The sequence below is a fragment of the Colletotrichum fructicola genome, assembly GCF_000319635.2.
Source record: "Colletotrichum fructicola Nara gc5 chromosome Unknown KSG_Nara_v1_contig09, whole genome shotgun sequence".
NCBI lineage: Eukaryota > Fungi > Ascomycota > Sordariomycetes > Glomerellales > Glomerellaceae > Colletotrichum > Colletotrichum fructicola.
This window is the reverse complement of record NW_027094059.1, coordinates 274,550-296,243: the sequence shown is the minus strand read 5'-3', so window position 1 is coordinate 296,243 and position 21,694 is coordinate 274,550. Positions and strand designations below refer to the sequence as shown.

Genomic DNA, 21,694 nt, shown 5'->3' with positions numbered 1-21,694 from the left:
GTCCCCTCTTAAGCTACCTGCCAAGATCTACATCATGACCACAGACATTTCCAAGCTCAACCCATAGCTAAACCTCAACAACCAAAAGCGACTTTCATCTAAAGAGAGATACAAAACGATGCGCGCAACGACAACAACCCTCGCCCTCCTCCTCAGCACACTCGCCCTCGCGGCCCCGACCCCTCTCCCCAAAGACAACAAGCTCCTCCTCCCGCCCACGGACCTGGGCCAGCACACGGGCAAAATCGGCGTCGACAACGTCGACCTGAACACCAAGCTGCGCGTCGACCCTGTCCGCATCGACCTGCACAACCGCCAAGACGCCGGCCAAGGCTCGCCCGTGACGGACCCCAACGCGATGCGTCCGTCGCCCTACTCCGACAAGCCCGTGGAGAAGAGGGTGCAGCGGGAGAAGAACGCGCCCGAGGATGTGCCGCGGTGGAAGAAGAAATACAACGCCGAGTACGATTGGATGAGTCCGGCCTGATGCCGTTGCGGGTTATTGGCGGACGGCGTGATGGGTAACGACGGAGTGCTTTCGCAAAACAAAACGGAGATAATGGAGAATATTGGATGGGATAGCGTGGATGCTCCGAACAACAAAAATTCGAATGGCGGCGCAAGCGTATATGAGAACATGAGAGAGGGTGAAGAGAGTTCAGAATGGACTTCGCACTCAAATGGGAAATGATTAGTCGAAATGAGATACCATAATTTACAACTCCCACTCACCATTGCAACGATTGACTAAAAGCTCCTGTGAAAGGTGTTCATAATCTTCATGAATTAAAAGTACACTCGCGCCCGTGGGCTATACAGACGAGGCCGAAAAGGAACTAGAGAAATCCATAACTTCATTCAGACACAAACATGTCTGCTCCCAACTGCAGGCCAGACTGAGGTATGGGTATGCATCCGACGCCAATGTTATGCAACCAAAAACTAGTACACCTCCGACCGTGACCATCATGACCCCCCTACCAAACCACCTTCATGTTCACATGATATCTGACAATGCCTCCTTTTCCGATTTTAAGCCCAGCTTATGGGCGAGCAAATCCTTGCTTTGCCTGGATGTTGTCAGTGATGAGTTCAGGAATGACTTTGGGGGATACTAACCTTCATCTGTTCGATCCTCGCCTTCAGCTGGCTGGTCACCTCAGCCGCACGCTTCCAACTCTCTACCCCACCATTGTTGTTGTTTGAACCGTGACCGCCGCCTGCGGAGTAGTGAGGTGCCGGTGGTGGTGGTGCTTCGTCAACAGGAGTGGCCCCGGAGCTGCGGTAGCCTCTAGCCGGGCTGCCGCGACCTGACGAAGCGCTGCCGGTATACCTGAGCTCGGGGCTGAGAGCCTTTGAGCGCGGGTAGTGGTGGTCTCCATTCTCCTTCTCCTCAGACATGTTGCTGGCGTAACTAGCGCGGTTGTGTCTAGAGGACGATGTGCCGTATGAGTTGTCGCGGTAAATGCCTGCGTCGTCATGAGTAGGCGATGTGATGCCTGTTTCTGTTAGCTTTGGAACCCCCTGGAAAGATCACGAGAGCATGCTTACCTGGGCTGACCATGCCTTGTCTTGAGTTGAGGCCTTCGGCGTGGTTGAGCGCCCTCTTAAGTCGGTCGAGCTCGCGTCTCAGGCGGTCGTTGGTCTGCTCCGTCGCTTCAGCATCGCTTCTCGCGCGGACGAGCTGAGTCTCCTTGGCCTTGATGCTGAGAACATCACGGGTGTGGTCCTCAATCAGGTTGGCGTTCTGGTTCTTGAGTTCCTGGATCTCGGACATGTGCTTGCTCCTCTCATGACGCATCTCTTCGACTTGACGGGTCAGGCGCTCGTTGGCCGCTCGGAGCTCCTCCAACTCAGCACGCTCCATCGCCGTGAGGCCGCTTGATGGCGGGGGCGATGCAGGGGGCATTTGAACGGGGGCTGCGGCCGGCTTGGCGAGGGATCGGCCAGCGAGACCGCCGCGGCCGAGGCCGATGCGGGGTTGAGGTGGGGGAGGGGCGGGTTCGTCGTCTTCGGGCATGACGGGACGGCGAGGAGAAGCAGCAGGGGCAGCAGCCGCCGGAGCGCCCAGAGGCCGCTTCGACTTGAGCCCCGCAAGACCAGACGGCTTCGCCATTCCGAGCTTGCTGGCGGGCTTCGGGCGAGATGTTGGCGGAGGAGAAAGCGGTTCGGGCTCGGCGGGTGGGGCAGCAGCAGGCATCACGGGTTTCTTGACGCCTGCGGGCTTCTTGCCTCCAACGAGTCTCTTGGGCGGGCCTGCAGCAGCCTTCGGTGCTGGCGGAGGTGCCTTGGGCTTCTCCTTGGCCTTAACTTCGGCGGTCTCGTAGAACTCCTTGACCTTGGTCTTTCTGATGTCGTCGAGACCCTCCATATGCGGGTTCATGGCTCGCTCACCAATAATCTTCATGACGGTACCCAGAATCTCGGCACCTCCTGAACGCAGACCTTCGCTCGATTCAGACAAAAGTTTCTTGCCGGACTCGACGATGGAGGCGATTTCAGGTTTGCTAGGAACGTCGCGCGTTGTCCTCAGGCAACGAATCAAGAACTTCATCGTACCCTCCTTGACCTGAGGGTTCTTGTGGACGAGGTAAGTGCCGATGTCCTCGAGACAATCGGTCAGACTCGTGGCGAGGAAAACTTGATCCAGAGCAGCGCCGAGCGCATCCGAAACCGTGGCCTTCTTTTCCTTCAACCTCTCCATGACTGGCTGCATCACGACTGTGCGATATTTGGCGTAGCCCGACCTCAGTCCTTTGGCCAGGACCTCGATACACTGAGCTGCCTGGGTGACGACAGCAACGTTTGCATCCTTCATAGACTTGGCGAGGCCGCGGTTGATCTCGTTGAAGTCGCCGTCCTTGATGCGGGGAACGTTAATCGCCGCATACAGGGCCTCCAAGGCTTCCTTCCTTTCCTTCCATTTGGACGAAGCCAGAGCCTCGGAAAAGTTGCCTGGGATCTTGCCAAAGACGTCCTGCGGTTCCGCCAGGTCAAACGTGTCGACCTCGGCCGGCTCTTCGACATCATCGCCCCCGTACTCCTCTTCTCCTTCGGCACCGGGAGGTGGCGCGCGGGCCATCGCAGCCTGTTGTGAGCGCAAGAATCGCTCTTGCTTGGGGGCGGGCTCGGCCTTGATTTTCTCAAACTGCGCCTCGAGATCGGTCTGCTGGGTGGGCTTGAGATCGCCCCAGAACATGGGCTTCATGGCTTCGCGCAGCCATCGGTAGAACTCGACGGCGAGGTTCGTCGCGGCGGCACGGACGTTCTTGTCGGCATGACCGAAAGCCTTGGGGAGCAGCTTCAAAACGGGCTTGGGGTCAACGGTCTTGCAGCCATAGTTGTGGTAGATGGCGGTGAGGGCGGTGATTGCGGCGGCGACAACTTTGGGCTGCTTGTTGGATAGGGCGGGAATGATTTCCTCGATGACGGGAGCGGCAACGTCCAGCTCGACGAGCAGGAGAAGGGCCTCTAGTGAAGACTCTTTAGCGGCGGCACGTGTTGACGGCAAACCCTTTTCGCAAATGGGTCCAACAGTCACACCGCGTGTCCTTGTGCTGTGTTCCTTGCCTCCGAACTTGAGGAAGGCGCAGTATGCGGCGAGACCTTCTTGTTGAGCGGCGACGTTGGAGTCTGCTACGGCGCCCTTCCACAGGCCGGTGTCTGAGAGGAACGGTCTGAAGGCATTGTCGTACTCGTCGGCGGTGGCAGCGAACGCCTTGGCGGCATCTTCGTAGCCCTGCTTGCGCACTTTCCACACCTAGGTCGCGTCAGCGTACGTCCTCCTCCTCAAAGAGCGCGCGGCTCCAGCAGGTTCCTACCTTGTGGGCAAATCTGTCCTGGAGGGGGAGGGAGCTAAAGTCCTCCTCTTCGGCCATCGGAACGGAGGGCTGCTGGCGTGTTTGTAACGGTAGTCGTTGGGGAGTCGGGGGCAGAGGCGGCGGAGGACTCGGGTCGGTATGTCGGTTCTCCTTGTCGAAGAGGTCTGGCTTCCCGAGACTGGCTACTCTTCGAATTAGCTTGGAGAGGGAACGGGTATGTTTGACTCGGCGATCCATATTGGGAGCGGCGGAGGGCTGGAGGGAGGCATGCAGGCTGCCGGCAGCTGCGACCGGATTGGGGAGGTGGTGATCCGGAGAGGGAGGGCATGACTTACAATAGAAGACCCTGGGCGGGTATGGGAGTCGAACCAAGCTGGACCAGATCAGGCCAAATCAGGTGGTGAGGTTGTCGCGGCAGCGCGAGCAAGAAGAGGTGCTGGGGTCGGCCAAGTCAATGGGGGGATACCTGGCGGTACAGCAGAGAGGGTACCGTACTGTGGAAGATGTCTCCTGTTCTGTGTAGAAGGAGGAGGTCGGCAGCAGCAGTGACTTGCCCGAGTGACAAGAGAGGAAGTCGTGTAGGGGTGTGGTGAGGTATGTAGGTAGTTGGAGGTGGAAGCACACAAGTTTGAAGGTATGTGCGATGAACAAAGGTATGTGCGGGTTGTTCACGTGGAAACAAGAGGGGGTCAAAGTTCTAAAGGCCTAACGCAAAAGCGACGACGCGCCAGAGGATTTGCAGCGGCAGAGGGAGTTCCCGTGTTGGAGGACGACGGGAGATGGTGGTGGTGGGAGAATTAGGTAGATCAGGTAGTGTGAAAAAAAGCAACTAACTACCTTACCTCTAGCGGTGGTGGTGGTTTGTTGTTCCAAGGGGAATGCAAAAATCGACGTCAGTCCGATTGTTCACTTTCTCACCTCAGGCTCTTGAGGAATGGGGCCGGGGGTGCTGTCTGTTTTCTTTTGTTTTTTTTGACCTGCAGCAGCAGCAGCCAGCAAGGAGGGGAGCACAGGGAATTCTGGTTGTCAGGACAAGGACAGGAGCAGCTGCCGTCCTTTGCTGTGCAGCTGTGTGCTGTGTGCTTGGATGGGGTTTGGGGGTTCACCACCACCACTCACTGACTGGACTGGACTGCTTGTGAGTGTGGTCCAGTGCATGGAGCAGCCAGCAGACTCAGCACTGGGGGGCATTGGGCTGGTCAGTGCAGTGGGTCTGGGCTGAGCTGAGCCTCTTGATTCGCTTGTGATGCTGGAGGTGGAGACACACTAGATGATTGGGCATGATTGGGTATCTCTCAGAAGAGGTAAACAATATCACATGACTCATCCACACAGCAGCCAATGGATAAGAGCTGATAACACTGACAGGACTCCATTTGGGCTTCACCTGGCTCTCACCTTGGCTCACCTCTGATGGCCTTTTCTCTCACCTCGGCCTTACCTTGGGCCTTTTTCGGCAGCCCTGTGAAGCCTACCCGGCCTCTGTCCCAAGTCCTTGCTTGGACCAGGCCAGGCTAGTGTAGCCCTGAGATTGGATTGATTAATTCTTTCTTCTTTCCCAGCAGACATGCACTTGTCCATTTCATGCATTAATGGCCGTTGTAAGCCACTCCCCAGAACCTATCTACTATGCACTTCCAAATACCCACTCTTGATGATCATAAATCATGGCATAATGCAATGACCTCAGACGCAGTGGCTGAGTGACAAATGTCCATCGCCATCCCAACTTGACATCTGGTCCATCTCAACTTGCAGCTCTCAGAGACAAGCCAAATCATCTCTCTGCCCGAGATGCTGTGACCCTCAGATTTTCTTTCCCGACCCAACCCAATGGCTGCGGCGCAGGTACTACCACATGTCGATGCAGGACCGCCGCCAATTGGCAACCAGCATTTGGGCCATTGCCATAGAAACAGCCAGCTGCGGGTGATGTCACTGGGGAAAGCCACGGCCGCCAGCTGGCAGGGTCTGGCTTCTTTAGCTGCAGGGACCAAGTGCATCAGCCACACTGAGCATTGAGGAAGGGACTCCAGCCACAGTCGCTCTCCAACAGGGCTGAGGCTGTGCACATCAAATTAATTCCCCGTGGAGGGGTCCGTTCACGTCTCCCGTCTCTCTCCAGTCATTTCCAGCTGGAAATTGGGGTCGCTGCTCATCTGCCGCCTGCCGTCTGCCATCAGCCGGCCACTGTGAACGCTGAACTGCCATTTCGTAGCAGCAGCCAACAGCCAACAGCAGCAGCCTCCACCAACTTTCTTCAAGTGAGGTCGGGACTTGGAGGCGGAAGCACATGAAACATTTGGCCGCCCACCTTCAGCGTCACCGAGCCTCACCCCTCGCTCCAAACCCAGGAGTCTTTATTCTTTATTTCTCCAAACCCTGCATTCTGCGCTGCTGTCCATCGTCATCGCCTCGAATGCAACTGCGTGTTGGCTGCAAAGTTGACTGTTCATTGACGCCCGTATAGCATATTAGAGACAACTACTACTACAGACATGCTTCCCACCGCCTGGGCGCCCAACCCCTAACTTCCAGATTAAACACGGCCGCCTCCAGCAGCACTGACACCCAACAATACGAGCCGGAACCTCTCAACCAAACCCCCGAACCGTCACCGACTCGTGGTCAGGTCTCTTCCTCCTCCTCCTCCGACACCGCCTTTCGCTCTCTCGCAACTGCCACTTGGCCCGGTCGGCCCTGACTCTGCATTTCATTTTTCGCTGTCCGCAGTCCCGTCCAGTCCAAAATTCCCCGGCCCACGAGGCTGCCATCCCCAAGACACCCCGGGACCCCTTGGCCCATCAATTCATAGCAGCCTTGCAGATTCTACCTTGCCTACCCACCGACAGCCTGTCGCCTGTCGACTTTGGTCTCAGTCGCGCATCGCCATCGCAGGTTGCCGCGACACCGCCCCCCGCAGTCCCGAGCACTTTCCACGCGCTTTAGAAAACGACGCCCTCGTCAGCGAAAGCCTGAGGTGCATTCTTGTTTGTCATTGTGCGCATTACTGCTGCTGTTGCTGCCGCTGCTGCTACTCGACATACACCGCGATTTCGAGTTCTGCTGCAACTAACGACAACCTCCGCCGCAATGAGCCAAATCCTTACCTCTCGGCAAGCCGAGGAGCTGTTCGTCAACCCGCCAAACGTCTTGCGGGGCACTACTGACCAGCATTGCGCAGGCACAAGGCCATCATCGCCTACCTCTCCTCGAGCAACCTGCCCAACGCCGCCAATGCCCTGCGGGAGGAGCTGCAGATCGGCGAAGCCTTTGACGCGGCCACCTCCAAGAAATATGAAGGTCTCCTCGAGAAGAAGTGGACTAGCGTAGTGAGGCTACAGAAAAAGGTCCATCATCCCGATTATCGCGATACGCTTGGTTGCACGAGACTGACATCGGTCTAGATCATGGAGCTCGAGTCCCGAACTGCCTCGCTACAATCCGAGATTGACAACGCGACACCGACCTCGCTTTCCCGACGGAACCAGGATCCCACCAGCTGGCTGCCCCGTTCCCCCGCCCGCCACACCCTCCAATCCCACCGAGACCCCATTACCTGCGTCGCCTTCCACCCCGTCTTTTCGTCTCTGGCCTCGGGGTCCGAGGACTATACCATCAAGATCTGGGACTGGGAGCTGGGCGAGCTCGAAAGAACAATCAAGGGTCACACCAAGGCAGTCCTGGACGTCGATTTTGGAGGGCCGCGAGGTGCTACCCTGCTGGCCTCTTGCTCGAGCGATTTGACAATCAAGCTTTGGGACCCTTCAGACGAGTACAAAAACATCCGAACGCTGCCCGGCCACGATCACAGCGTCAGTGCGGTGCGGTTCATACCATCGGGCGCTGCAGGCGCGGGGAGCTCAGGAAACCTACTCGTTTCAGCCAGTCGAGACAAGACTCTGCGCATTTGGGATGTTTCCACGGGGTACTGCGTCAAGACCCTGCGGGGGCATGCGGATTGGGTCCGAGATGTCTGTCCGTCGCCCGACGGCCGCTTCCTCCTCTCGGCCGGAAACGATCAGACGGGTCGCCTTTGGGACATCAGCGCTGCGAATCCCGAGGTGAAGCTTACGCTGGTCGGCCACGAACATGTGGTTGAGTGCTGCACACTTGCGCCAGCGACGGCATACCCGCACTTGGCCACGTTGGCAGGCCTCAAGAAGCCGCCACCAGCAACGAGTACGGTGGAGTTTATGGCGACGGGCAGTCGTGACAAGGTGATCCGCCTGTGGGATGCCCGGGGCAACTGCATAAAGACTCTGACGGGCCACGACAACTGGGTGCGCGCTCTGGTCTTCCATCCCGGAGGCAAGTACCTCCTCAGTGTATCCGACGATAAGACATTACGATGCTGGGATCTCGCTCAGGAGGGCAAGTGCGTCAAGGTGCTGGACGACGTGCATGGTCACTTTGTCTCGTGCCTGCGATGGGCACCGGGTATTGTTCGCGAGGCGGCAACAAACGGCGACGGGCAGAATGGCGCCAACGGGACCCCGAGCAAGGCAGCAAAGCCGGCCGAGGTTTCGATCCGGTGCGTGATCGCGACAGGAAGCGTCGACTTGAACGTCCGCATCTTTGCCAACTAGAGCGGCACCATTGTGGATACAGTACAGTACAGTGCAAGCAAGTACAGACAACAGACGCCGAATGAGGCGATGCCGCGCCGCGGTGGAAGAGCAGGAGCGTACGAGGTCGAGGCGCCGAGAATGAGAGAGAGAGAGGGGTGTCGGCAGCAAACTTGAAGGCGTAACGATTCACACGAGGCAATGGGTCATACGGGAGGCAGGCGTCAACAGGGGTCAAAAGTACGGCGTACCATCTGACGATTACGTGATGCCCTTCGCTGATTGATATAGATTTTAGGGGAGCTGTACATAATCGAATAGATACCCGCAACATGTCCTCGCTGGGCTTCAACAGACGCTTTTGGTTTCCAAGCGGTGATGTGAGCATGGGACGACGCTTGTGGTGTCGTGATTGCCGGGCTGTGTGCACCAGCTGCAAGCAATTTGCGGCTGAGACGTCGGCGTCGATTTGTCTGGGGAACGCGGCGAACGGTCTCCGGGGTGTGGAGATGACGACCGGCCGTCGGGGAATTGTGGCTGCTGACGTTGTTCGGCATGGCTGATTTAGAGTGAGACAAGAGTTATGGCAATTTGGTTTCCGCACCTAGAACTCGACCACCATATGGAGCTCACGAAATTGGAAGAAGATGCATGCTGAAATAAACTGCCTTGATTTGTGTTGATGGGACAACAAGAAGGGTATCCTAGTGACCTCGCGAAATATGAATAATCCTGATGCTGTTTTCCTCCTACTCTCCACCACAAATGACATGCTACAACACCATCCACGAACTCGTTCCCCATGTGCTCGAAATAAACCTCCAGTTCAGGAAACACACCTCCACAACCCCGGTCAATCCCAGGCCTCAACCGTTGTAGGCACCGTGCCAGTGAACCTCCGTGCGACCGCTGCGATGGTACGTCGCGAGCGGGATCCCACACTGCCATGTCAAAGTCAGAGTCAGCCCCCATGTTCGTCTCAGGATACACGGAACAACAAAACCGAAAGCGAAATGAAAGACGAACGTACCTTTGCGCACTTGTGCCTCGCGTCCTTCAGAGACGTGAAGAAGTACGGGATGCAGCCCAGACAGCTCACGAAGCAGACGATGGCGGCGAGGGCGTGGGTGAAGCCGCCCGAGGTGTACTCAACGGCGGTGACGCCGCGGGCGTGGCAGTCGGGGCACTCGATGGGCGCCGGGTGCGGGCCGAGGGCGGGGAGGGGCGTGCCGTACGGAGCGAAGTTTTGGGGGCCGCCGCCGCCGCCTTGGGGGAAGGATTGCTGTGCTTGTGGTTGTTGGGGGTTGTAGTAGCCTCCGCCGGCGTTTGGGTCTGGAGGGCTGCCGTATTTGGGCATCTCGTAGCCTTGGGATTGAGGGCCCGGGGTGTGCTGGTGGTGGTGAGGTGGCGCGTAGCCTGGCGGAGGGCTGGCGGGGGAGATGTAGTTGTTGTCTGACGGGTTCGGATCTGACGTCGTGGCGGGGTGAGGGCCCGGAGGCGGTTGTGCTGGTTTGTCCATTGTGAGGGTTGGGTGGGTGTGTCTCGCTTTGAAGGATGCGAGGTGGTGATGGGTTGACGATGGTTGGAGACAGAGAGGTGAGTGGTGAGAAGTAAGAACATATGTGGAAGTTGGAAGTAGAGTTCGGGGCGTCACTTATATCTCAAGTTCAAGAGTCAGATGGGTGTGGCACTGCCCAACGGGCAAGGCAAGCGATTGGAGACGGTGCCGATTTAACCTTGATTTGGGGGTTCGGAGAGTGTCACTTGTACCGAGGCGGCCGGAGGTTGCTTTCCATCCTTTCGCGGCGGCTGCAGGTTTGGTTCGAGGCAGATCAGATGAAAGAAGAGGCAGAGCAGGCAGGGTCACGTCTGAAGTGTTGGTGGCACATGTGCATGTGCATGTAGTACTGCAACAGCTAATAGTACGTAGGTACTCACTTGGTTGGGGGCAAGGCAACCAAGAACAAACGCTTCATCCGTCTCTGTGGCCGGGCGCAGTCCGTCGCGCGGTCGAGGGTCTTGGTGAGCGAGACCGAGGGAGAGCAGAGCTCAGCTCAGCCTGGGATGTTTCTGACGGTGCCCACTGACAATGACACCAACACCACAGAGCTCGGAGGCGATGCCGGGGCGGTGGGTAGCCAGACCAGAAAGATTGGCAATGACATGGCTTTCCTGGGGTGGTCCCTGTCTGGGCGATCATGCTGAGACGGCAAGGACGGGCGGAGCGGTGGCTACGTCGGGACACCCGCCAAGGGGACGGATGATATCATGGGACCGGCGGTGGAGGAATGGGTAGCTTGATTTGTTGGACTTTGGTGTACGCGCCGAGAGAGAGGAAGAGATGCGCTTGGGATGTGGCGATGCTGCATTTGCAGGAGGGGGAGGGTTGGGCGCTGATTGGACGTGGAGCTGCGATGGCGCTTCTGGGCGGGAGACTGCGCCACAGTGAGGTGGTCAGCCACGTTGCTCACTCGCCACACACAACCGGGGTGCTTCACCTGTGGCTGGTGGTGATGAATTGGAGTTCGTCTCTTCGTCTCTTTCACCAGTCTGTCCCGATTGCTCAGTCAGGGTTGGACACAATGCCATCAGATGCGATCTGGCTTGATCTTTTTGCTGAGTCCAGGAAGTTCCGAGGAGGCTCAAACAATGCATTAGAAAAGGTGATCTGAGAGCATCTTGCTGCCTTTGCTGGTCCCCAAGGGGTGATCGTCGCCACTGCCTACGAGATGTCGCAGTCAAGCAAGACAGGCACCATTGAACAGCTTCGAAGTACTTCTGTCGATCAAAGAACCAAGGCCACACGCCGTTGGTTGATTCATGGATAACCAGAAGGCGGTAGAGAAACAAATTATCGCGAAGTCGAAATCAATGGACCACGTTTTCACTCACAGTCAAGACTCCAAAAACGGCTGACTTCAGAAATAGACAATAATTGATACAATGAAATCCTATTTTACTGCGGCCTGTCCGCCGCACACAAAGCTACCACCCCTCAAAACGTGGGCGCAATCCTCGCCTGCTCCTGGCTCGCAACCAACTTGAACGTCCTCAACGTGCTCGTCGACCTCGCACGCGGGTTATGCATCGACCCCGCCGATAACCGCGTCATCCGCCCCTTCTCGTCCAGCGACAAGGCCGGCGACGCGGGCTGAGACCCCGCCACGCTCCGCGACTTGAGATTCAACCGGCTCACCATGCTCTGTATCGCCGTGTTCGAGTCCAGCGGCGGCGTCGCCATCGGTGTCGGGATCCCGTGGTGGTGCATCATCATCATCTGGTGATGATGGTGCTGCTGCGACGACAGCGAGGACATGGACCGCCCGCCGTCGGACCCGTTCGTGCCGCGTCGGTTCAGCGGGATCCGGGCCATCGACTCCTCGGCCCGCGACGGCGCGCGCCCGTGGGGGAACCCTTGGATGTGCAGCGCGTTCGCGGGGCCCGGAGCCCGTCCCCTTGTAGGCGACCGGCTCGAGCCGCGGCTCGACGGCGGGGTGGTCACGCCGTGCGAGGGGAACTGCGGCTGGTTCGCGGCGACCATCTGCTCAAAGGACATGTTGAGCGGCATCGGCGGCATCTTGCTTAGTCTCCGGATCGCGCGCATGTTCTTGTCGATGAAGGTTGACATGCGATTCAGCGCGTTGCTATTCTGGTGCGACTCGAACGCCGACGCGCCGTTGACGGGGGCTTTGGTGCGCACCCTGTGCCGCTCGTTGAGCTGCATCGTCTGCGTCGTCGGCGGCAGCGGCGCGGCCACCTGCGGCGCGTTGCGGATCGTCTGCTGGATCTGCGAGAGGACGTTGTCGAACTCGACCGTCTCCTGGACGGGTTTGTACCCCGGCGCGGCGCCGACAACGGCGTTCTGGGACAAGACAAAGAAGGACCCGTCGCGGATGCGCCGCCGGACGAGATTCCACCGCGTGCGCGCCGGGTTGCGCTCGATCTCGGGCTGGTAGATGGAGCACTGCGCCAGCTTGGAGTAGAACACCTCGAGCCGCTTCGCCATGCGCTCGAGGATCTGCATGAGGAACTGGCAGAGGGCGGTGACGCGCTGGGCGTCCGAGGCCGCGTCGAGGTTCATGATGGTGTCGAAGGCGTCCATGCCGTGGCACGCCTCCTCGCGAATGTCCTCGAGCAGCTCGATGTCGAGCTGGACGGACTTGTTGGCGTAGTCCATGATGCCGCGCTCCATGAAGCGCGCGGGTTCCGAGTCGCAGATGAACTGACCGATGCGGGAGACTTCCTTGGAGGTGGCGACGGCGTCGGACGACGTCTTGGCGCGAGCGATGATGCCGAGGATGTCGGGGAGCTTGGTGTCTGCGCCCGGGGACGCGGCGTTGTTGGCCATGGCGAAGGAGAGCTTCAGCACGAGTTCCTGGAACTTGGGGCCGAAGAGCGCCGAGAAGCCACCCTGGAGGAGGCGGGATTGGTACTGGTAGAAGATGCGCACGCCGAGCATGTTGATGAGGCTGCCCTGGAACCAGAGCTTCGAGGAGCCGAGGATGTCGTCCATCTCGAACTGCTGGGAGACGAGCGTCTCGACGGTCGTGCGGAGGTAGGCGGACCACATGTCGTAGAGGCCGCTGAGCTCCTCGGCGTCGTGGTACTCCGGCTTGGGCGTCAGGTGGCCCACAAAGTACTTGGTGAGCAGGCTGGCGACTTCGGGGTTGTTAGTGTGCGCCAGGTTATCAAACGACTTGGTGCAGTCCACGCCGGCGTTCGATTTGATAATCAGCGTGCCGCCGGGGTGCATCGGGCAGAAGTCCGTCACGTCGTAGACGGACCCGTGAACGCTGATCCACATCCGTCCCCCGGGCCGGTGACCGGTGTGGGAGGCTAGCTGGGAGAGCGGGATCGTGGGACGGTTGCAGGGGAGCGGCTTGGGCGTCATGAAGACGTCCAGCATGATCCGGCGCTCGGCGAAGGCCGTGTTGATGATGAGGTCCGTCGACTCCATTGTCGCCGTGCGATGGTTGTAGATGGCCTTGCGCAGACCGCTCATAACGGAGTCGAAGACGGCCACCGAGCCGCAGATGTACAGGTATCCGCCCAGCCCGCCCTGCTTCTTCGACATGACCAGATCGCACACACTGGCGCCCTGCTCCGCGATGAGCGAGTCAATGTACCGCGGCTCGGTGCGGCGCTCGACCAGGTCTCGCATGTAGGGGTCGTACGCCAGGCCGCGGCTGTCGCGGGAGAAGGCGAGGTGGACCTCCATGAAGCCGGCGTTGACGTACTGCCGCAGCTCGTCCTCGTAGCAGAACTTTTCGCGGTTCTGCACGCCGAGGAAGAGCATGTTGCGTCCGACGGAGCGGCCGCAGCGGGCCTGCCAGAAGCTTCGGAAGGGCGCGATGCCGCTGCCACCGGCGAAGAATGCACAAGGCGCGGAGGCGTCGAGGGGAAGTTGGAAGGCGATCGGGCGCGAGATACCGACCAAGAGCTCGTCCTCGTCAGACACAAAGTCGTCCGGGGAGCCGACGGCGGGATTGAGGTAGCCGCTGCTGACGCCGGAGCGGGTGATGGTGGACTTCCCGGCGAAGGTGGCGCAGAGGTTGTATTCTGCGCGGGAGATGGTGAGGTCCAGGGTGCTGGGGAGGAGTTCCTCGGGATAGTTGGAGATGGAGTATGTCCTGGGCACTTCGACGGGGATGAGGTCGCTCAGCCAGGGGACGTCGTTGGAGAGGTCAAACGCCTGGTCCCAGATGTGCGTCGGTGTATCCATCACGGCGGCTTGGAGGAGGTCACCGAGGGAGCCACGGACTGGCCACTCGTCTGTTGCCAGCACTTGAAGGACAGTGTTGGATGACGCCCTCAACATGGCATGGATCTTGAGGACGAGTTCTTGGGTCAAGGGGGCAAGGTGGCCGCGACGCAGAATATCCTTGACCATCAACTTCTTCACTTGCGACGCAGGGCTGGCGACGCCATGGTTCGAGACGGTATCGAGATGCTCGGCGAAGCGGGACCACTTGCGGTCGAGGAGGACAGGCGCGTCGAGCATCGAGTCGAGACCGAGAGCCGCGGCGACCTTGGCGCACTCCTCCCAGCTGTTGAGGGGCATGATGGCGAGGCGGTCACCCGGCTGGAAGGTGATGCCCGTGTTGTGCAGGTCGAGGGTGACCATGGCGATGGACCGCTCGTGGTCTGAGTCGACGAAGGAACGCGTGAGGATGCGTGACTTGTAGCGGCACTCCTCGAACGTTCCGCGCATCTCATGAGGTTCGACGGGGATGTTCCCGCGGTATGGCTCCAAGCGTTCCTTCATAGCATCCGAGAACTGGCGATGGACCTCCTCCCATGGTCTTCCCGAGTCGTCAGAGGCACCCGATGCGCCGTTCGTTTCCGTGCGGCCCGTTTTGGACGCCACCTCCAGGATGCCAAACACTTTATACCGATGCGTTCCCATGAACCCACGCTCGCCCGTGTAAGCCTCGATAATGCCGTCCAAGACGCCCATTAGACGGGGATCCCCAGACTGCTTGACGTATTCGGGGATGCGGTAATGGTACTCGACAGAGGCGATGAACGCTCGCAGGTTTGAGGGAAGCCAGGCTCTCAGGTGCAGGCCTTCGTTTCCCAGGAAGGAATCGTACTTCTTGCGGCCGAGGAAGGCGTCCATGAGCAGGTAGGGGGGAAACTGGAGGCCCGAAGCGGCGGGACATCTCTTGGATAGGGGCGCGGAGAACTTGCCCCATCGCACCCACTCGGCGGCAGACACGTAGTTGTCGCCCGAGTTCGGGTTGGTCGAGATGGAGTGAAAGGCGTTCGGCATTCGTTCGAGGATCTCCTTGAGTCTGATCATTTCTCGCAGGAGGCCTTCGTTGTTTCGGTTCATGACGTGTTCCTGGCAGGCTGCGATAGCATCAGGGCCATGCTGGAAGGATGCTATCAAAGTGTCAGCCTGTGTATGTCTTTCAAAACGCGATTTCGTACTAACCCGACGTGTCAGCGCATCCTTTCAAAAACGCAATCTCGGTCCGCTCTCCGAACATGGGCCATCGCAAGTCTGTATTATCGAAGCGGCCGATGTAGGGGTAGATCGAAGTCGGATCCCGCACTTTGATATTGTACGAGGCCTGGTCGAAGAAGGTCAAGTGCGGGATGGCGCGTCCCATGCGTCTCGAAACCTGCCAGTACGGAAGTCCAATCGTCCTCGGGATCCCAACCAGCTCAGGCCCAAGATCGTCGCTCATCTCGACGCGGGGCTTTGTTGAAATGGAGTTGATGCTGACCCCATCGTATCCGTCATTCTTGTCTTCGTACCGGTAGATGGAGCACAGCATGCCCAGGGCAACGATGGCCGCCCACAAGGCCTGGTCGGGAATATTGTCCTCCGTTCCTTCGACGAGAGGCAGCGCGGCGACGGACTCGCGGACGCGTCCTCTGGAAACGCAACCGGGCATGCGCTCGCAGAGGTCGGACCAGACTCGTCCCGGGCTGTTGGCGAGAGCACCGGCGGCCTCGTTGGAGTCGGGCGGCTGAAAGCCGTACTCGGCGCTGAGGTAGCCGTCCTTCCACCCGGTTTGGTGCCCGATTCCTTCGGCTCGGAGGATGACTTGGCGGGCTGGAGCGCCCAGGGCCACGGCCAAGAGGTCTCTGTCGTCGGCTACAAGCGTGTCGACGTTCTTGACATGTGTAATTGTCTCCGCCGAGGGGATGTCTGCGTAGATAATCTCGTTGATGGCCTTGCGCTCCCGGGCACGAAGCCACTCGTCCACATCGACGCCTCGAGGGATCTGCCAGAGTCAGCTCCATGTGGCCTTGAACCGCCTATTCCTCCTCACTCACGTCGAAAGCTGCATGTAGGTCACCAGGCTGCGTGTATCCCGAAAATGAGCAACCCCGGGGACCAACTCTCCTGCTCGCAGACTGCCCGTGATTTCCCGCAGGACATCTTCCACCACCAATGGACCCCGAAACGGGACACGATCGTTCAGACATGATTATTAGAATAAGACGCCAGGGACCTGCCTCTGGAATAGAGAGCAAGATTAGACAGTAAAGCCACCTGGGCAAAGAGTGTGAAAAGGTGCCGTCAAGGCTAGAAAGAAGAGAAACGAAAATACACACAAAACACACAAACACGAAGGTGGTTGTAGAACACTATCGAGATGATAGCCCTAGAAGACCAACTTCATCCGACCGGCTACCGGAGACGCGCGGGAGACGGGATGACATTGATATGTACTAATATGTATGCAAAGCATCTCAGCTGTTCACGACCGGGGATGTAGGGGAGCTAGCGCCAACTTGGCGGTGCAGGCCCAAACATGGCATCCTTGACAGCGTGCAGCGACAGCCTCACGCTAGTGATTAACCGTATTTGAGACGTTGATGAGGTGGTTCTAGACCGGGGGGGGGGGGGGGGGGGGGGGGGGGGATGATGGCGGCTCCTGGCCGGTGTCAAGAATCGAGGGAGCCCATGTGGCCGCCCGAGGAGGGGTGTGGTGGGAAGTGCCGTGGCGGTCTGGGGAAAGCCACAAGCGCAACGATAGCGCCAGGCGTGACGTGACGTTGGAAGAGAAGCAAGCGAAATTGTGAGTGTAAAGACGCCCGTGAGGCTATTCGGGGTGGTTAGTCCGTCCCTGGTTGGCGGTGGCCCTGCTCCCCTGTTTTGGGAACGTGATGAGACGACGCCAAGTGCCGCACAAGGTTGTAGGGGCCTGTGCTGGTGGAGCCGTGAAGATGGTCTGAACTACAGATGACAGGTCCGCGGCGTTGTTGATGGATGATGGCCGGGGTTCAGTTGGACTCAGGTGGCGAGTAACATCGACCGGATGTTTGCTTCGCCTTGCGTTGGTGTTACCTTGCCGATGGCCATCGGTGGGAGTGAGCGCGTAGGAGGAGCATATCGGGGTGTTTTTACATCCTCGAGGCCGCTCTTGTATCTTTAGAAAGCGTAGCCATATCTGTTCACTTGAATCAGACGGTCACATTCGTGATGACCGAGTGCAGTTTACCGCTGGTCTTTGCCCTGCCATTGGGGGCTGGACAAGTCTTCCTGCGTCTTGGTTCCTGATCATCCGGTAGAGAAACGTCCACCGGGACATCATCAGTCAGATCATATCACAGTCTGATCGCCAGGCATTCCACTTGAACGCCACACAAGTGACCCAGAAATAACTTCATGGCATCGGAGAATCGGCTTGTTTCCTTGTGTCTCTGTTCCAGGTCACCGCAGTGGACCCTCCGCATTGCGAAGAAGCCTTCTCGATCTTATCATCACGGCCCCCAAATCCCGCGGGAATGTATCCCAAAGCACAGCTCTCCACCGTCTTCGTCGTGGCAGGCGGATCCAATGGGGCCACAACGAGCTCGGAGCATCGTGCTGCCGTGCGGAGAGAGATCTCGTAGGGGGCCATAACAGTCGGAAATCGGACGTTGGTAGGCGGTGTCTATGACAGCTACGCTAGACTGAGCATTGTGATTGGGGAGGCTTTGCTCTGGGGCTCGTCCGAATATTCTTTTCTTCCTCTTCAACTTTGGCCCCCCAGGTTTCACGGCTGTGGTTGTTTCAAAGTGGTGACGTGGGCTCGAAAGGCACAGGAGCACGAAGGAAGAGCTGAAGACATGGTGAGAAACAGGGGTGAAGAGAAGAAGACTGAAGAACAAGGATCGTAAAAGGGATGAGGCTCCCACTTCCCGAACCTTTTTTGCTTTAAACTTCTTTGGCACTTCTTCTTGGTGTTTACATAAGCGCATTTCATTGGCTGGCAAGATCTACGTTGACGGGGGAGGTGTTCGTCCAGTTTCAGGGGCTCAAACTGCCACTTTGCGCCATTGCTTCAGACGAGGCGATGGCATCTTGGCTGCATTCAACGGTGTCGCGGTCAACATGGAAGAGGAAAAGGAAAAGCGGCCACTCGGCCATGTGGAAGCAAGCCCATAGGCTCGCGCGTCTTTGGCTCGTCTTCTCGAATGCTCATTGAACGGCCCAGGTTAAGCTTAGAATTATCCTTGAATAACCTAATGCAACAGGCTGCTCCAGGAATACACCCCCATCATCCAATGATCGCGAACTCCTCCTCGCCGTCACGGTGTTTCTGCCCCCTTTCCGGCGATCACGCTCGCGTGTCACACCGCCAAGGAACCTCCCGAACCTCAACTGCCGCAGGGAACTTCCCGTCAAGCAACCCAAGAAATCTCTTCTTCCGTCAAACACCCCAGCAAGCGCTCGGATTGTCGTGTGTGTGCCTGTCTCTCCCAATCTCCATGTTTTATGCTCCGCTGCTTATTGCGGCTTGGCTTTGCAACTTCCAAGCTCCATTCCCACAACGCCTGCGACCCGCAATCCTGTTTCCCAAAAAGCTTGGTATCAAGAGCTCGGGGCAGGGCTATTTTCTGTTAGCTAATGGCATAACTTGAGAACCTTAAGCTGGCCCCGGCCAAGGGTCTGTCGCAACGTATCTGGTTGGGGGAAATGTCCGTCCGTCCGGCCGAAGAAGAGCTGGGATGGCGTATATGACAGGTCGACCAAGTCCGAGCTGGGTGTAATCGCCGTCTGGGAATATCACAATGGACGGCATCTTCCGCCGCCCAAGTCTTGTAGCATGAGCTGGTGGCGTTTCTGACTGGTATCGCATGTTGCAAACAGGGCATGTTTCTGTGTTTTTTCTGGGCGAATGGCAAGAAGAGGGGACGACTTTGCAACGGCAGTGAATCTGGCTTTGCTTGTGAGGCCTACCATTGAACAGCTTCGACCTGATACCAGGGAAGGGTATGGGGTAATTAAGTATCTAAATCTTGACATGCTCCTAGAATCCGAATCCCGCTTAAAGCATACCCTCCAACGCCTTCTCGATGGTGGCGAAGCCCTTGTTGAACTCTGCCTGAACCGACTTGAGGTTCTTAATGTTCTCGGGGAACACACTGTCCCTCCACCACTCAAGCCACGCAGCAATCTCTTCGAAGCTGGCCTCCTCCAGCCCTAGCCACTCGCTCAGCTTGTCATGCCACAAAGGAAGCACCTCAGCGACAATCACCTCGCCCAGCACCTTCGGCGTCAGGATGTCAGACCACTTGAGCACGCCCTCCAGCATGGGCAGGTAGGGCTCCTGGTCGCTCGGGTCGATCCTGAAGTTCTTGCGCAGGTACCGGCCCATCGCCGGCAGCACATGGCCCGTGATGAGCGGCCGCCATTGGTCGCCGAGGACCTCGCGCCATTTTTCCAGGCCCGGGATCACGCCGCGATCAAACTCCCACACGTCAATGAGCTGCCTGTACTTTCTCCGAACCTCCGCGACCAGCCCGGTGCCCTTGGGGTCCAGGTGGTACGAGGGGAGGTACTGGAGCCAGGGGAACAGCCAGAGGTGCGGGAGCTTGTGGCTCTGTCGCTTCTTCTTCGGGTTCCATTCCGCCACGGCTGTTTCCAGTTTGCGGACGACGCCGTCCAGGAACTGGGCGCGCACAAAGGGGGGCAGCAGGTCGTTCCATGCCTCTAGGACGGCCAGGAGAGGTGTCGGGTTGAAGACGTCCCAGTCGCGGATGGCTGACATGGCTCTTGTGTACCACAGCTTGTACATCATGCTCTCGTACGGCGTCGTGGCCTTTTGGTGTTGGCGGTAGAGGTCAGTGTTGCTCAGGCCCGTCGAGTCCCATTTGTCCACGCTCTTGTCGCCCTCGCCCGACTTTTTGAGCAGCGATCCCAGGCCCTTGAGCTCTGTAGCAAACCGCGTGGGCTCCTCGAGCAAGTCCCAATCGGGGTCGCGAAGGAAGGGATGTATGGCGGCCACGGCGAGATCTGCAATCTCTCCTGTCGTAGACCCAATCTGCTCCACTGCCTTGTTGAGGCACCGGATGACATCCGACCATTCCGTGGCTGCTGGAAGCTCGTTGGTGACAATGTTAGAGAACAGCTGAAGCCTGCCCAAGTCCGAAGCGAGGTCAGCCATCTCCTGTTCCCGCTCCCGGAGCTCCAGGTCCACCCATGTTTTTCGTTCTTCCAGGTTCCTCCATTCTTCTGAAAAGGCCGCCAGGTCTGCGTGTGCCCGCTTGACCAGCTTCCGTGCTGCCGCCACCTCGGGAGATTCCACCACAGCCGCAGACGTCGGCGTCAACAGTCCAGAGGAGGTAGTGAGGAGTTTGTTGCCAGGTCCCGTCATGTCCAATATGGGCGCAAAGGCCTCAGGGATGTGCAGTCCTGGGGCGGATTTCCTGAGCTCCTCGGCTGTCATGTACTTTGGCTTCTGCCGCTTCGGCGTGCTGGCACTGCTGTCGCCCGCACTTGCAACCTTCTTCTTCCTCTCCCGCTTCCTCTTCTTTTCCTCCTCGTCCGAGTCGATGACGGTCTCGCCACGAAGCTTCGCTTGCCGCTTCTCCTCCTTGCGTTCGTGTTCTGACTTTTCCTTGACCGCACCCAAACCAACACCCTGCGGTCGGAGGTGCGCCTCGATAATAACGCTGCGACCTTTCCCGTCCGCTCCGAGACCTTCGCCCTCCTTGTAACCCATCTTCGCCATCATTCTGGCGCCAAAGGACTTGGGATTCGGTTTGCCCTTGGCCCCGTTCGCGCCGAAAGCGCTTGGCCGAGCCATCTTGGGCATCGAGGGTGTATCGGCGACGTCGGGGTTCAAGACTGGTACGTTCGCAGATGAGGGTACAAAGCCTCTGCCGAGTGGGTTCTTGCCGTCAAATTTCGTTTTTGCAAAGGAACGTGCCGGTGCTGCTTCCTCGTCGTCGCCGTCCTTTTTCGAGGCAGACATGAAGCCCAAGCCTCGCTGTGCTCCACCGAATCCGAGGCCAACACCTCCAGTTCCTTCATCGTCATCGTCCTCGTTGTCGTCTTCATCATCGTCGGAGTACTCCTTGGCATTCGCATCGTTCGCGTCGTCGTCGTCTTCGTCGAGTGTTGTCGCGCCTGTCGAGACAAAGCTCATGCCCTTGTCCCTCAGGCTCTTCTTCTTCCATCTCCGACCAGGTCCATCGTCTTCGCTATCTGACGCGAATATGCCTAGTGCAGCACGCTCTTTCGTATTGCCAACGCGCCGGCGCTTGCGCGGGTTGAGGTCGCTGAAGTCATCTTGCGACGGATCGGCGACCGGCGCGAGGAAGTCATCGTCGTCCTCTTCTGATTCGGACGAGTAGTGCGCGGCGGCCTTCTTCGTCAAGCGGGAGGGGTCGAATGTTGGAAAACTGGCCATGCTGTGTAGATGCGCAGGCGGCGGCGCGAAGTCGAGGAGGCCAAATGTTTGGATTCAAGTCAGGGTACTTTTTGGGAAGTGCATCATTCAAAGGCACCGACACTGGAGCTACTACTTGGTGGGTCTCTTATCTAATCTCCACGTGACGTGCAAGGAACGTATCTTT

At 58.3% G+C, this 21,694-nt stretch overlaps 6 protein-coding genes across 6 annotated transcripts; 2 read left to right on the top strand and 4 right to left on the bottom strand.

Moving 5' to 3' along the window:
• Positions 1 to 118: 118 nt before the first annotated feature.
• On the top strand, positions 119 to 487 carry CGGC5_v014355 (uncharacterized protein; the record flags this gene model as incomplete). Its single annotated transcript, XM_032023103.1, has 1 exon — positions 119 to 487. One exon carries the CDS (start codon positions 119 to 121, stop codon positions 485 to 487), a length of 369 nt encoding a protein of 122 aa, XP_031880093.1.
• Positions 488 to 1,043: 556 nt separating this feature from the next.
• Positions 1,044 to 5,012, bottom strand: alp14 (Spindle pole body component alp14; the record flags this gene model as incomplete). The annotated part of the gene is made up of 8 exons (XM_066153080.1): positions 1,044 to 1,070; positions 1,120 to 1,499; positions 1,552 to 3,760; positions 3,822 to 3,839; positions 3,910 to 4,003; positions 4,157 to 4,257; positions 4,317 to 4,331; positions 4,941 to 5,012. The coding sequence occupies 8 exons, from the start codon at positions 5,010 to 5,012 to the stop codon at positions 1,044 to 1,046; spliced, it is 2,916 nt and encodes a 971-aa protein (XP_066007448.1).
• A 1,902-nt stretch (positions 5,013 to 6,914) lies between these two features.
• Positions 6,915 to 8,410, top strand: CGGC5_v014353 (Nuclear distribution protein; the record flags this gene model as incomplete). The annotated part of the gene is made up of 3 exons (XM_032023101.2): positions 6,915 to 6,952; positions 7,006 to 7,171; positions 7,229 to 8,410. The coding sequence occupies 3 exons, from the start codon at positions 6,915 to 6,917 to the stop codon at positions 8,408 to 8,410; spliced, it is 1,386 nt and encodes a 461-aa protein (XP_031880089.2).
• An 845-nt stretch (positions 8,411 to 9,255) lies between these two features.
• CGGC5_v014352 (Cell death-inducing p53-target protein 1-like protein) lies at positions 9,256 to 9,908 on the bottom strand (the record flags this gene model as incomplete). Its single annotated transcript, XM_032023100.1, has 2 exons — positions 9,256 to 9,330; positions 9,420 to 9,908. The coding sequence occupies 2 exons, from the start codon at positions 9,906 to 9,908 to the stop codon at positions 9,256 to 9,258; spliced, it is 564 nt and encodes a 187-aa protein (XP_031880090.1).
• Positions 9,909 to 11,384: 1,476 nt separating this feature from the next.
• cysJ (Sulfite reductase [NADPH] flavoprotein alpha-component) lies at positions 11,385 to 16,330 on the bottom strand (the record flags this gene model as incomplete). Its single annotated transcript, XM_032023099.1, has 3 exons — positions 11,385 to 15,274; positions 15,327 to 16,125; positions 16,178 to 16,330. The coding sequence occupies 3 exons, from the start codon at positions 16,328 to 16,330 to the stop codon at positions 11,385 to 11,387; spliced, it is 4,842 nt and encodes a 1,613-aa protein (XP_031880091.1).
• Positions 16,331 to 19,161: 2,831 nt separating this feature from the next.
• CGGC5_v014350 (G-patch domain-containing protein) lies at positions 19,162 to 21,528 on the bottom strand (the record flags this gene model as incomplete). The annotated part of the gene is made up of 1 exon (XM_032023098.1): positions 19,162 to 21,528. One exon carries the CDS (start codon positions 21,526 to 21,528, stop codon positions 19,162 to 19,164), a length of 2,367 nt encoding a protein of 788 aa, XP_031880092.1.
• Positions 21,529 to 21,694: the final 166 nt, after the last annotated feature.